The sequence below is a fragment of the Hippichthys cyanospilos genome, chromosome 18, assembly GCF_059441005.1.
Source record: "Hippichthys cyanospilos isolate Australia breed blue-spotted pipefish chromosome 18, RoL_Hcya_1.0, whole genome shotgun sequence".
NCBI lineage: Eukaryota > Metazoa > Chordata > Actinopteri > Syngnathiformes > Syngnathidae > Hippichthys > Hippichthys cyanospilos.
Window position 1 is genome coordinate 9,517,927 of NC_142386.1, and position 12,861 is coordinate 9,530,787.

Sequence of the window (12,861 nt, forward strand, 5' to 3'; positions counted from 1 at the left end):
AGTTGGCATCATTTAACATCTTTGGCGCTGTTCGGCAAGGTTCATTTTGACATAATTTCAAATCTACTGCGCTCAGTGTTAAAATAGGCAAAATTTAGACTTTTTTGCAGATATTTGCAAATTGTTTTTTTTTTTTTTGGTTTTGTTTTTTTTTACAATACATTTCAACACCTATAAATAAAACAAAGAGAATAACATTCAACGCCCCCCAGAATTAAATTAGACAGTTTTTGATTATCTTTCTCTGTTAGAAACATTCGGCCTCTAATGTTTATTGTTGCAAGCATTAAAAGGAAGTTGTTGTATTTATTTTATATATATATATATACAGTATATATATATATATATATATATATATATATATATATATATATATATATATATATATATATATATATATATATATATATATATATATATATATATATATATATTTCCATCGTGCCAATTATCGGAAATGGTTTCAGAAAAAAGTTGGCCCCTAAATTTACACTAGTTAATGCAAAAAAAAAAAATCTGATATTTAGCAGCCATTTATCGAGTCATGAGACATAATTTAAAAAGTTAAAAAAAGTGTTTGTGTCAACATTGTACGTTAACTAGTATAGCCAAACCGATTGTGTTTGATACTTTTGAATATCCCACTGTATTTGGAACAGATCATTACAATCTATAGTGGCACTGTAATTTCAATATTGCACTGTCATCATCGTATGCAATTGAAAATGAATTACCAAAAGTAATAAATATATATACTGTATATCATATTAACATACTTTAAAGGAATGGGAGTGAAGTGACATATACAGCACCCATTTGCCCTGCTTTGGCGATCACAGGCGATGTGTCGTTTTATCATAAAAGTGGAACTGTTTGCGAGGAGTCATTGTTAGTATAATGCATAATAAAATTCACAGCAAATAGTACATAACATAGTTTCTTGGCTTATTACAACGACATTACCACCTGTGTTGCTTCCTCTTCAATGCTGAACATACATTATATTAGAAAACAACTCCAGCACAGCCAAGTAAGCATTCCCAACATCATGATTGGTCTCTTCGGCTTTGCTGACAATGGGTTTGTGCTTATTTTTCACCAAAACGCTCTGTGCAAAGTACAACAATACAGTAGCTTCATCAAGATAAGCAAATGGTTTGAGCGGCAATAAAAAATGAGTTACTGTAATAAATCAAAATGAGACAAGAATAAGGGAGCTTGCATAGCAAAGCAAAGGAAACTCATACAGATACATACAAAATATATTTACACATGATGCAAGTCCTTTTTAATTAGTCATTTTGTTGTGAATTTTTCTTCATCATTTCCTCTTTGTGAATTGTTGTACACCAAGTGATACATAACAGAAATGGCCATACAGTTTATTCATTTGATGTTACGGGTATGAAGGGAACACTGTGAGACTGGTGTCTGTGTCCTGTACATGACATTTACAGCTTGTTTTTTTTTTTTTTTTCATTTGCATGTTCCTTCAACTCATTCCGTCGCCTTTCCGGCTTCCAATCATCTTTGTGAGTCATTCACAGAGAGACAATCAGAGCACTTAGAAACAAGGTGTCCAGGGACATGTATCCATCCAACAGACTCTGAAAAGAGCAACAGAAAACTAAGATTATAGGAATCCTAGCACAATACTTCATTTACTGTGACTGTAATATAATATAAATGCATTTACTGTGAATATGATATTATATATATACCGTATTTTCCGGACTATAAACTGCACTGGTATACAAGCACGACAGCAAAAATTGAGCAAAAAAACATCTTTTGCCATGGATAAGCCACACTGTGATAATATGAAAATTTCAGATTTTTTTAATATATTTTTTCAATTGTCTACCAACTGCAACATCCTCTCTCTTACAGACTGAGCATGCCTGTACATTTAGTCCCGACATTATATTTATAGAAAATGGATGGATGGATATTGTCAACAGGATTGTGCAGAGTTAAATAGCAGTTCAAACTCAAAATCAATACTTCGATAGCATTCTGCCTCCCGTTCTTTAATTGATAGATTCTTTTAGTGAACATTGCACACAGTGCAAATAAATAATCTACACAATCATAGATGTATAAATGCAGTCATATATACTGTATATCCTATATCAAATTTACACGTCACAAACGTTTATACAAGATCTTATTCATTTTAGATATTTTTTCACAGCTTTTCAGTTCTATTTCATTGTTGTTCCATGAACTGACTCCTTGAACACACATTTGCTTGACCAGAGGGAAAAACCAGCAGATAAAATGCACTGGACTATAAACCGCAGGGCTCAAATCATGATGAAAGTCGTGGCTTGTAGTCTGAAAAATATGATATATATATATATATATATATATATATATATATATATATATATATATATATATATATATATATATATATATATATATATATATATTGCCACCAATTGTGTGATTTTTTTCTTTTCTTTTTTATAAACTACCTAGTCCATGATCAATAACACACACAAGAGTATTTTGGTTAGTAAATATAGCTACCATGCATGTTTTTGGTTATGTGGGAGCAAACCAGAGTACCAGAGAAAACCAATGTGGGCATGGGGAGAACATGCAATTTATACACAGGAAGACTGGAGCCAGAATCAAACCCGCAACATCTGAACTGTGATGCAGAGGTGCTAACCACTCCATATAGAACAAATGTCCTTTAATGTAGGAGGATATATGTGCTATATTCCAACCTTATTTTCCAAAGAAAGCAGGACTTTTAAGGATCTCGGATTGCCTTGTCTTCCAAAGGTTTTTGCTACTTACCAGTGTTCTTTTTTCTCTTTGCTGTTTGTGAGAAGATGCCCGTTGTGGGCTGCTTCTGTGGCAGGTCTCTTGTGGGAAGCCCGACTCAGCGTGGCCCTGTTGGATGTTGAGGTATCGCCCCAGGAACCCATATGTTGCCGCTCTAGCGTGGAGACGGTCACCATGCACTCCTCTGCAGGGTCTGAGGCTGCGCTCGCCCATGAGCTGTTCATTCGGGAACCGGTGTTGTGAAGTCCCTTTACTTGAGGTGTGTGGGTTGCTGCTGAGTGGAGGGAGGGTACATGGACATATTTGGCAAACTACACTAATCAGGAAAATTAATTTCATGGAAATTCATGGGCAGCGATCACACTGTCACACAGACAGGAACGGTTAGATAATCTGAACTGTTTTCAGGAATCTCACAATATTGCAGAGTCAGATACAAAACATAACTCACCTTCTTGGTTGACGTCTTTTCGTCTTGGCAGTGTCCCAACTTTGTTCGTCTGAGATTTGAGGCCAGTTATTTGGGCCCTCTTATGTCCAAGGCTATGTGTGTTTTGTGGGCCACGATCTGTTGTAGCGGAACTGTCGGAGCGACACAACTGCGTGCCTTTACCTGCAAATGAAAATCAATCATCATCTTTGTGTTTCTTAGCAAGAAATCTCAGATAGTTTATATGTAGTTGAAACAAAATAATTGGGAAAATAATTCAGTTCAAGAATCAATTTCGATCACGCACATTTCAGAATTTCTCACCGTTGCTCAAGTTGCAAAAAAAAATCTTCTATGAACATAATGCCAAGATTCTGGCTTTGTTCACAGTGATAACAATGTCTTACCAAAACTGACAGCTGAACAAACAATAATTCATGATTGTATTGCTAATATTTATAATTATTTTTAGTCCAACTGATCTGAATTTTGCCTCACAAAACTACATTAAATGATGAAAACACATATTCAAGATACAATATAAGTCCTCTTATTACCTTATCAAACAATGCAGTCTACAGGATGTTGTATTTTAATCCCAGTGGGAGATGCTGTCATGTTTCTCTCTTTAGAAAAAAAATCCTATTTATATCAACATTGAAACAAAACTTCAGCCGAGCACTACGCTTATATATACAGTGTTATGGTTTTGATGTCTTTACTCAAATAACTTCAAGGAAACTCTAACAACCTGCCAGTATTTAACTTTTACAAACATTTACAGTGACAGAAAGGAACCTTATTTGAATGTGAATACTTTAGAGAACAAATGTAGGTTTTATTTGGAGCTGTCATGTTGTGTGTGTGCTATCCACATTTCTGGTGAGATATGGACCATTTTTCTATTGCATATTACTTTTCATATTCTTGCAACATTCACCCTAAATAGTTGGGTGTATATATATATATATATATATATATATATATATATATATATATATATATATATATATATATATATATATATATCTGCAATTGGGCTCGAAGGCAATTCACTGTATGACAGGCAATCCAAACCTATGTTAAATAGCTAATGCGTTTAGAACCCCAGGTAAAAACATCAAAGTGTACATATATTTTAAAAATTGGTACCAAAATAGTATAGTAAGAGCTATGTATATCATATACATGTATGCAATAAGAAAACATCATAGATAAAACATATAGAAAGGATTTATTTACCTTTGAGTGGAGCTTATTATGCCCATATTCCCTAGTAAGGGTAGCCTAGGCTAGTTCGTATTTCTTGATTATTTCCAGCATTGTTTCCATATAAATCATCTTCTTACTTCTTTCTTTAACATCACTAGCAATCTTGGGACCCATGGCTAACCCATTCAACTTTGAAATAAGCAATAAAATGCATTATAAATGCTGTTTTGTAATTACTCATGATAGAACAAAGCTTTATCGTTCCGTCATTTTGAAACGAGTGAGGCCGACTAATAGCAGACCACCATCTCCATGAGGAGACGCCGACCAATTGTAGATCAGCATTGTAGTGACGCGTTGCATTGAGGCATTGACGGCAACAGAAAATAAGTGCAATTACCTCAAAACGCCTACATTTGGAGACAAAACAACACAAATACAGCCAAGCCCCTAGGGTCATGACAGTTGTTTTGTCACAAATCTGGGAAAATACCATAAAGAGGGAACAAAATAACTCAGTATTCCACAACGCAACATGAAAAAAAACCCTGCATGGACTTTGATAATGAAAGCGCTGCTGCACCACCTGGTGCTGTAAAGGTGCAATTACACACTCTACAGTTGAGGCGGCCATAATGCTTTCGGACAAAAACTAAAAGAGATTTGAGAAATATCTAGTTTGGGTTCAAGCATGTACGCAGCAGGGATTTACAGTGAAAAACATCACCAATGACACCCAAACATATGTCTATTTGTTGGGGCAAATAATTTATATGTGGGGGTACATTTATCATCTGCTTTCTCAGCACGAATCATGCTATCCACTACACAATGTTGGTTTCAACATTTTTCAAAAAGAACTGCTGTCTTTTTGCACACATTGACGGTTCTTCTTGTCAGCCAATGTTTATGCTTTTCCACGCAGTTTAACAATTTAAATATGTCGATATGTTTTGCTTCGTATTTTATCCTCTTCCAAAATGATGCGCTCGATGGTGTTGCTTTCTAAACTTTTGTCCAAAAAGCATATGCATATTAATGATCAAATAGACATCACCGCCGACCAACCTCATTCCTCACGTGACAAGCTGTCAATGTGACCGCCAAGTAGACTAACCAAATAGAAAAACCCCGTTAATGTGAGCCCGGCATAATCAGCATACACACAGACACGTCTACCCAAACAAACAAAATCTGTTGTTGGCACTAAATCCAAATTAGCCTGTTAGACCTGCAATGTAAATTGATGCTAAATTGTTAGTCTGCACTGTCAGTGTTAGTCTTGTCAAACATACCTGAGACCTCAAGGTTATCCATAGTTTGTCCCGGAGTGTAATCAAAGCTGCACAAATTCTTTGACACCATAGCGTATCTTTCTTCCTCCTCATCTTCAGAGAGACGGGTCTCCCCCAAATCTGAGCCTAGCGTCGACGACATGAAGTCCATTGGAGGAATGGTAGTGCTTGACATGTTTGAATTGCTCTTCATGTGCCTGACACAGTAAACACATGAAATTCAGGGAGTTACAATTACAAACCCAACACATGCTTTAAATATAAAATAAAACCAAGAACAAGGACTCAGTGCACATCTGAAAAGTCTGCAGTCACTTAACTGACTGATTACATGCTCAGTGCCGGTTGGTGGGTGTTATTCAAACAACGGGGTTCTAAATGGAGTGGATAAAGGGTATCTTGATGGTCAAAGGCTGTCACCAACATGGCTGTTATCTCTTCTACAGCTGTCCTGCATGACAGCTCACATCCCACCATCAAGGCAATGCATGCCTAATTACCAACTCTATTTACCGATCTCAGTACAGAGAGCTATTCTAAACCCTTGAATACAAGCCATGTATTTTCACCTCTTTGCTTTTCTCCAAGACTTCATTAGAAATATTACACATACACACAGACATATCTCCACCATCTTATAGGCTTTAAGCCCATCTGGCTCCTTCTAATTGGCTAATGGTTTGTTGATGCTAATTTTGCTGTTTACCATGCTTGCTTGGCTACTTCATACTGGTACGCTCTGGTCAGTTCATCCAAATGGGCCTGCAAAATTGACTGCATTTCCTCATGGTGGGCTGAGCTGAGGGATGATGATGACGGCTGGTTGTAAGATGCTGCTGTGGCTGGTGAGGAGGCTCGTCCTCTTAGAGGTGGAGTGGGACCCCTCTCCTCTTCGACGTCATTGTCTAAAGTCTGGTGGCGGTAGGACGGGTGCGAAAGAGGCGGGGCCCAGCTGTTGTTGTCATATCTGGTGAACAACATTGAACAACGCTGTTTTATAATGATGTTCTATTTTATTTTATCCAGAGAACAGTAAAATTTCTTCCATCTCAGTGCCATTTTTGATATGAATGACCACATCATTTTGCTTCGTCAACTTGAACAACATAACATTTCTCAGGGGAGCTGCTCAATACTGGCTTCCCTCTTATTTAATCAATAGATCATTTTCAGTTTGTCTCGGTGACCACAAATCAGATAATGTAATCTTTCCACTTGGTGGTCTACAGGGATCCATTCTTGGCCCTCTTGTTTCTGCATGCTCCCACTTAGCTCCATTATGCAACTGCAGTATATATTATATCCCTCACATGCTGATGACCCATGTACCTGTACTCTATCTGTATGTTTCTGCAGACCAAAATCATTGGAGCAGGAAGACGTGAAGCCACCATTGTTATATTGTTTCTTGCTAAGATTTGTTTTTTCCATGGACAGACTCAATTTGGGAGCAAGAAGGAAATGATTACTTTCTTGCTGTGGTGAGTGGCATAAATATAATGTGTTTTTTTGACAGTAGAAAGTATGGAGATAATATTACGTCTATTTGCATCATGACATTATTGGGGGTAACACATTTAACTTTACCAGCAGGTAAACAAAGAACTTCCGAATGACAATATTTTTTGGTCACTTATTTTAATGCCCAACTGATTATATATTGGTAAAAATCTGCCTTTTTTATCATTGTTAAGCAGAGTTTAGTCGTGAACCCCTATGTATTCTCCACCTACCGAATTAAGTTCAGAGTGAGCATTTAAAGAAGAATGTTTCAAAGAGCAGGACAGAGGTGGAGGAGATCCGACCTCTGCTTGGACGCGGGCTTCGAAGTGTGCTCGTGATTTTATGTTTGCGTGTGAGTCAACTGATGAGATATGAACATATCTTACCCTCCTCTGTGGCTTTCCTGGGGGTAATGGTCAAGGTCAACCTCAGTACCAGGCAAAGGGTGCATGGGTGGTGGAGGCAGGGGCATGTTAGCCCAACATGTCCCATTTGATTTAGGGGTCTTTGTTCCACCCTTCACCTTCTTTTTCTTCCCTACCTTTGCACCTGAGGGTGAGTAACAAGAGATGGAAGAGTAAGATTTTTTGTGGTGCTATGCAAAAAAAAAAAGATATTCCAGCGTGTTTGTTCTTCTCTACACACAGATGCAGAAGTGCCTTTTCGTCTGTATTTTTCCAACCACCCTTTTAAATTCATCGAGTCTCTTTTTACATGCTGATGGCATATGATGACTTGAAAATGTTATGATATTTCTTCAATAAGCACCAAAACCTGAGGCAAACCGCTTCCATAAAGCTTCTTCCACTTTATCTCTGGCCGTGACATTTAGCCGAGCACAAAGCTTATTGTGAATTGTCAAAAGTGCATGTGGAAATGCCTCTATGATCCTACTGACTAGGCTAACACAGTATATAGAGATATGAATACAGTTTATACATGCATAACTCATAACACTGATGCATTGCTAATCAAGTTAACCCAAAGAAATGCGTCATGATTGTTTGACATTTCTGGGCTAGATAAGCTCCCAGGGTAGAACTCTGATGAAGACTGAAGAGTAATTAGGAACATTATCCTAAGGGTTCATTTTCTGTGAATATGTAAATAAATTCGCTCTTTTCAATTTTGCACTTTCTGTGCTTCACTTTGCCAACTCCCTTGCAGGAATTCGACTTCTAAAAAAAAAAAAACCGAACTGTCACGCGAGATTTTGTTACTGGGTTATTGTTTGTACACTTGCACACACAAGCGCAAAATTGTACCGTTGGCAGGGCGTCTATCCGTTAGCGAGTAGCCCAGATTGGCTATTTCCTGCTGGGCCTGCAGAGAAGCCTTCCAGCGGGGATCTGGTCTATCTACAGCCAACTCATGGAAGCTGTTAGACTGGAGTATCTGGGTGGTAGCGTAGGGTGTGGGCTGGCTATCTTGCACTGGGCTGCTATAACCGGCTTTCCCCATGAAGTCAATACTGCTGTAGATGGCCCCATCGGACAGCATGGTGCCTGTCTTGTCCACCGCTGCGGATGGTAATACATCTATGACAAAGAAGTCAGGTGTTACCGGGATCATCTCAAGATTAGATGACGTGATCTTAACAATCTTTAAGGTCATTAACGCTCCCCGCTGCTCTGGTTCTTCTCATTTGTTGCAAAAAGCAGCTCATAAATAGACTTGATCTGAATGGAAGTGATGGTCTGCAACCATAATTAACATGCATCACGCTGAGGAAGCCCGGTGGAGTGTTCGCATGATGCTTCTCAGCCCCGCAGCCGACCAGACCTCTCCTGAGCTTAACGAACATGTAAACGCAGCGTGCATTAAACTCTCCGGCACGCCGCACAACAGTAGAGCACGAGAGAAAAAAGGGGGGCAAAAAGTCAATGTGATAGCACAAATTTAATCCCAAATATCAGGCCTGTCAAATCACATTAGCAAAGTATAGCCCTCAAAGGCACTTTTAATTTCTCTGCGTGTTTGTTTTAATGTCAGGCCTTGTCACTGTGAATAACAAATGATGAACATCAAACGTGTCGGACCAGGCGACGCTAGCTGGAAATCCCGTCAGCCAGCCATGTTTACCTCCTCGGCCAAAGTTACTGCTGCCTTTCGGGCTCCCCAATCCTCCGTTTGCCGGAAGGCTTGTAGAGGGCCACGAGTCCGCCAGCCAGGGTAGGCCAGGGTCACCCGCTTTCAACAGCCCTGGACGGCTGAGGGACGGATATTCATGAAGACACAGAGAAGACAACATAAACAGGCAAATGAGAGGAACGTTGTTAATTAAATATCAGCGTGCATTTTAATGATACCACTTTTCTCATTGTATTAACACTCCTGTTATGTTGTGGGTCAAACTGAGTAAATGTTGAATGCAGTTTTTTTGGTACAACTCTTCTGCTTGGCAAGGCCTTTGTATACAATTCTGTTAATGCATTTAGATGCCTTTTGTAAGTGTTGAATTTTTGAAAGATTGCTGTTTTTGAAGGAAGGGAATCACAAGATTTGTTAGTGACTTACACACAGAAAAAATGTTTGTCAAACTTGTGGCTGATTTCACACTACCTTGGATCAAAGTGTGTATGTTATTACCATTGCAGAAAAATAAACATAATCATTGCTTTATTATTATGTGAGCGAGTTTCCAAACCAAACAGAGCTTTTAACACTTTTGGGTAATCAAACATGACACCGGGTCATATTGACCCGAATACATGATTGCTTTTCCATAAAAATGCAAATAACACAGGTTAAAATGAAATATTGGGTTATACATGTTTTAGACACGTGTAAGTGACCAAAATCACCTCGGGTCGAAATGACCCAGGATATTGTTGTTGTTTCTGATGGGGAAAATAAATCATTTGCAAGATTTGAGAGTCATCAACACATGAAAAAAAAAAAAAAGCTTGTCAATTATATTTATTTGGTTACAGATCACGTGGAGTCAAATTGACCCACAATTTCATTACTATTATGGAAAAAAAACAACACACATAATTATATATTATCAATGCCTTGTTGCTTTGTAACTGTTTCTTAACAAAAAAAATGAGTTTTTGACAGTTTTGGATAATTAAACACATCTTTTGGTCATACTGGCAAGGAAACATGATTAACACTGGTAAAATGAGGTATTGGATTTGGATTACACATGTTTCAGACACGTCTGGGTGACTGAATAAACCCCGGGTCAAAATGACCCAGGGACGTTTTTGCTGTTCTTTGCAAAGAAACATAACAGAAGGGAACAAATAAAGTGAAGTGAAAACCCATTGTGAATATATTTCCTCGCATGAAAAAGCCTAAAGCACAAAGAGTGAAAAAAACCATGCAGGGCATAACATGGCAGGTCTATATATCAGACGTCTGCCTCCCCTTAAATTCCACAAGCCAAAACTCTCCCAGGAGAAAGCAGGCAGGCCTGAAAACACACTTAATCCGCTTTATAGCCTTAGCACAACAAAAAATTTACATTTTAAATTGAGAATCATGGACCGCCTCTGGCAGTGCAAGTACATGGCTGCATTGTCTCCATGGCAACAGAGACAGAAAAGGAGTGTTGACTGGTTCGGGAAATGTATTTTTGCTGCTGCAAAATACATTTATAATTCAACCAAGCCTTGACCACAAAAATAAAGTTGTGATCAGCAATTCATTTTGCATGTAAAAAAGGCAAAACATTTGCATGCCTCATGCATCTTTTCCGCATGTTTACTTAATGCACTCGCACGCGCAGGGAATTTCCCACTGGGCCTGACTCGCCAAGCACCATGGGAATTGTGTACAGCTGACTTGGCGATAGCTCAGAGGTGTTTAACAATTATATCAATAATTTCCATTGTAGATTCACAAGTACGTACTGTACATGCATTTGCATACATCATACAGGAAGCACATGCCATTGCTACGTAATAGCATGTGTGTGTTTCTTCATCTATTGTTGTGTTTATTGTAGTCCATCATTTGCCACGGCTATTAAATGATCTGATTGTTTACTTGGCACAGTTTTAATTGTGCTTTCTTATCTATTTTCCTATTTGCTTGAAACTGATTGGCTTATTTTTGGTTATGAGACCTAATTTCAGATTTTTAGCAAGCACATATTTGTAATTAAGATTGTGAGTGAGATAAAGACAAGTTTTCTTCTGCATTAAATCCAACAGAAGTTAATACAGCACCATTAATGACGGATGGAAGAAGTATTTATTTATTTAATTATTTACAAGCACCGGCCAATATGGATGTATTTTGGCTTCTGACGAAAAAATAGAGATTGACAATCAATTGGCTAATCAACAAATATATAAAGAATAATATTGCATGTTGCTTCTCTCAGTGTGGATTTTCACTATTCACAAGGTGGCTTGTTAGCTATCCCCTCCAAAGAGCAGGGCTCAACAGTAAATACATATATCTTTATATTTCTTTTTTGGTTCATAGAATGCATTACATTGCACAATAAATGCAGTTGTAAGGACCTTATTTTTTGTCATGAGTTTGGAGCCAATAGTTGAATGGGTGTCATATTCAACACATTTATGCTGAATTTATATAGCATTCTGTATTTCAGATTTTACTTTTAAACAAATTGTGACTTAAATTTTGTGTAAATTTATGAAATCCATCTCAGTTCTTTGCACGTTCCTTCCATTGCTCAATGTATCATCTGGTAACCAGGTCTGCAGAATGACCCCATCTCAACCATAAATGCGTATGCTGATTAGGGGAATACGTTATTTTTCAAGTCTTATTTGAAATATTCTAGTTTTGAGTGGAGAATTCATCAACTGTTCTTTCAAACTTATGAAGCAGCACAAAGTCAAATAGGTTGACACTTTTTTAAATAGCCCATTCATCACCTCTCCCCTCCTCCCGTGACCTCTTTATTCGTCCTCACATTGGCAGTGAAGACGAACAGCAGTCTGCCTTCATTAATTAGTAGCATTCATAAGAAAAGGGTGATGAATGATCACCAAGTATACAGCACATTAGAGAAAATCATTCGCTAGTATGCTAAGGGAAGATTGGAAAGTGTACTTGGGGAAATGACTTCAGTTCAAGCATTAAAATGAGTTTTTGCTTATATCACTTAAAGTTTTCAGGAAAGTAAAAATAACTCTTACCTTCCATTTCGGATCAGACCTCTGTCTCTTTGGAATGTCACTTCAAGTAAAAAGGGAAAGATACAAGTCAATTTCACATTGGGATGAAAAAAAAACTACTTTTGCATATTGCTGTTATTTTAAATAAAGAAAGGAAGCTAAATTATTGCAGTATTTAAATCAAAGTACACAGCGTAAAAGCATACCTGCTCGGGTAAAAGTGAAGGATTGAACTGCAATGACAACATTTGAGAAATTCAGATTAAAAAGCGAAACCAGATTCAAGTCATACATACATCTGCCATATGAACCTTCAACATATTTAGCATTTAAATCTGCAATTTTCAGGTTTCCACCAGGATAAAGAAAATGTATGATGAAGAAAACAATTTAAGTATAAACTAGCTCTGTTGGTATGTAGATACTTGATTATCTAAGATTAACGCAATTACCCGTTTGTGTAAACATACAGGTAGTGATTTGAATAACTGGCAACTGTCCACATATTTTTTACCATCGC

The 12,861-nt window shown here is 37.6% G+C and overlaps 1 protein-coding gene across 2 annotated transcripts in view; it reads right to left on the minus strand.

Moving 5' to 3' along the window:
• Positions 1 to 417: 417 nt before the first annotated feature.
• Positions 418 to 12,861, minus strand: part of LOC148408878 (roundabout homolog 2-like) — an 81,062-nt gene continuing 68,618 nt past the window's right edge. The window contains exons 18-27 of one of the 2 annotated variants that reach the window (XM_088441213.1): positions 12,548 to 12,574; positions 12,363 to 12,402; positions 9,322 to 9,449; positions 8,505 to 8,777; positions 7,626 to 7,788; positions 6,443 to 6,703; positions 5,737 to 5,933; positions 3,251 to 3,412; positions 2,812 to 3,070; positions 418 to 1,607 (exon numbers count right to left, since the gene is read on the minus strand). In XM_088441213.1, the coding sequence (XP_088297339.1) occupies position 1,607; positions 2,812 to 3,070; positions 3,251 to 3,412; positions 5,737 to 5,933; positions 6,443 to 6,703; positions 7,626 to 7,788; positions 8,505 to 8,777; positions 9,322 to 9,449; positions 12,363 to 12,402; positions 12,548 to 12,574 (1,511 nt within the window). In that variant the 3' untranslated portion in view covers positions 418 to 1,606. Of the gene's footprint in view, positions 1,608 to 2,811; positions 3,074 to 3,250; positions 3,413 to 5,736; positions 5,934 to 6,442; positions 6,704 to 7,625; positions 7,789 to 8,504; positions 8,778 to 9,321; positions 9,450 to 12,362; positions 12,403 to 12,547; positions 12,575 to 12,861 lie in introns of both variants that reach the window. The other variant, XM_088441212.1, reaches the window with a different exon arrangement.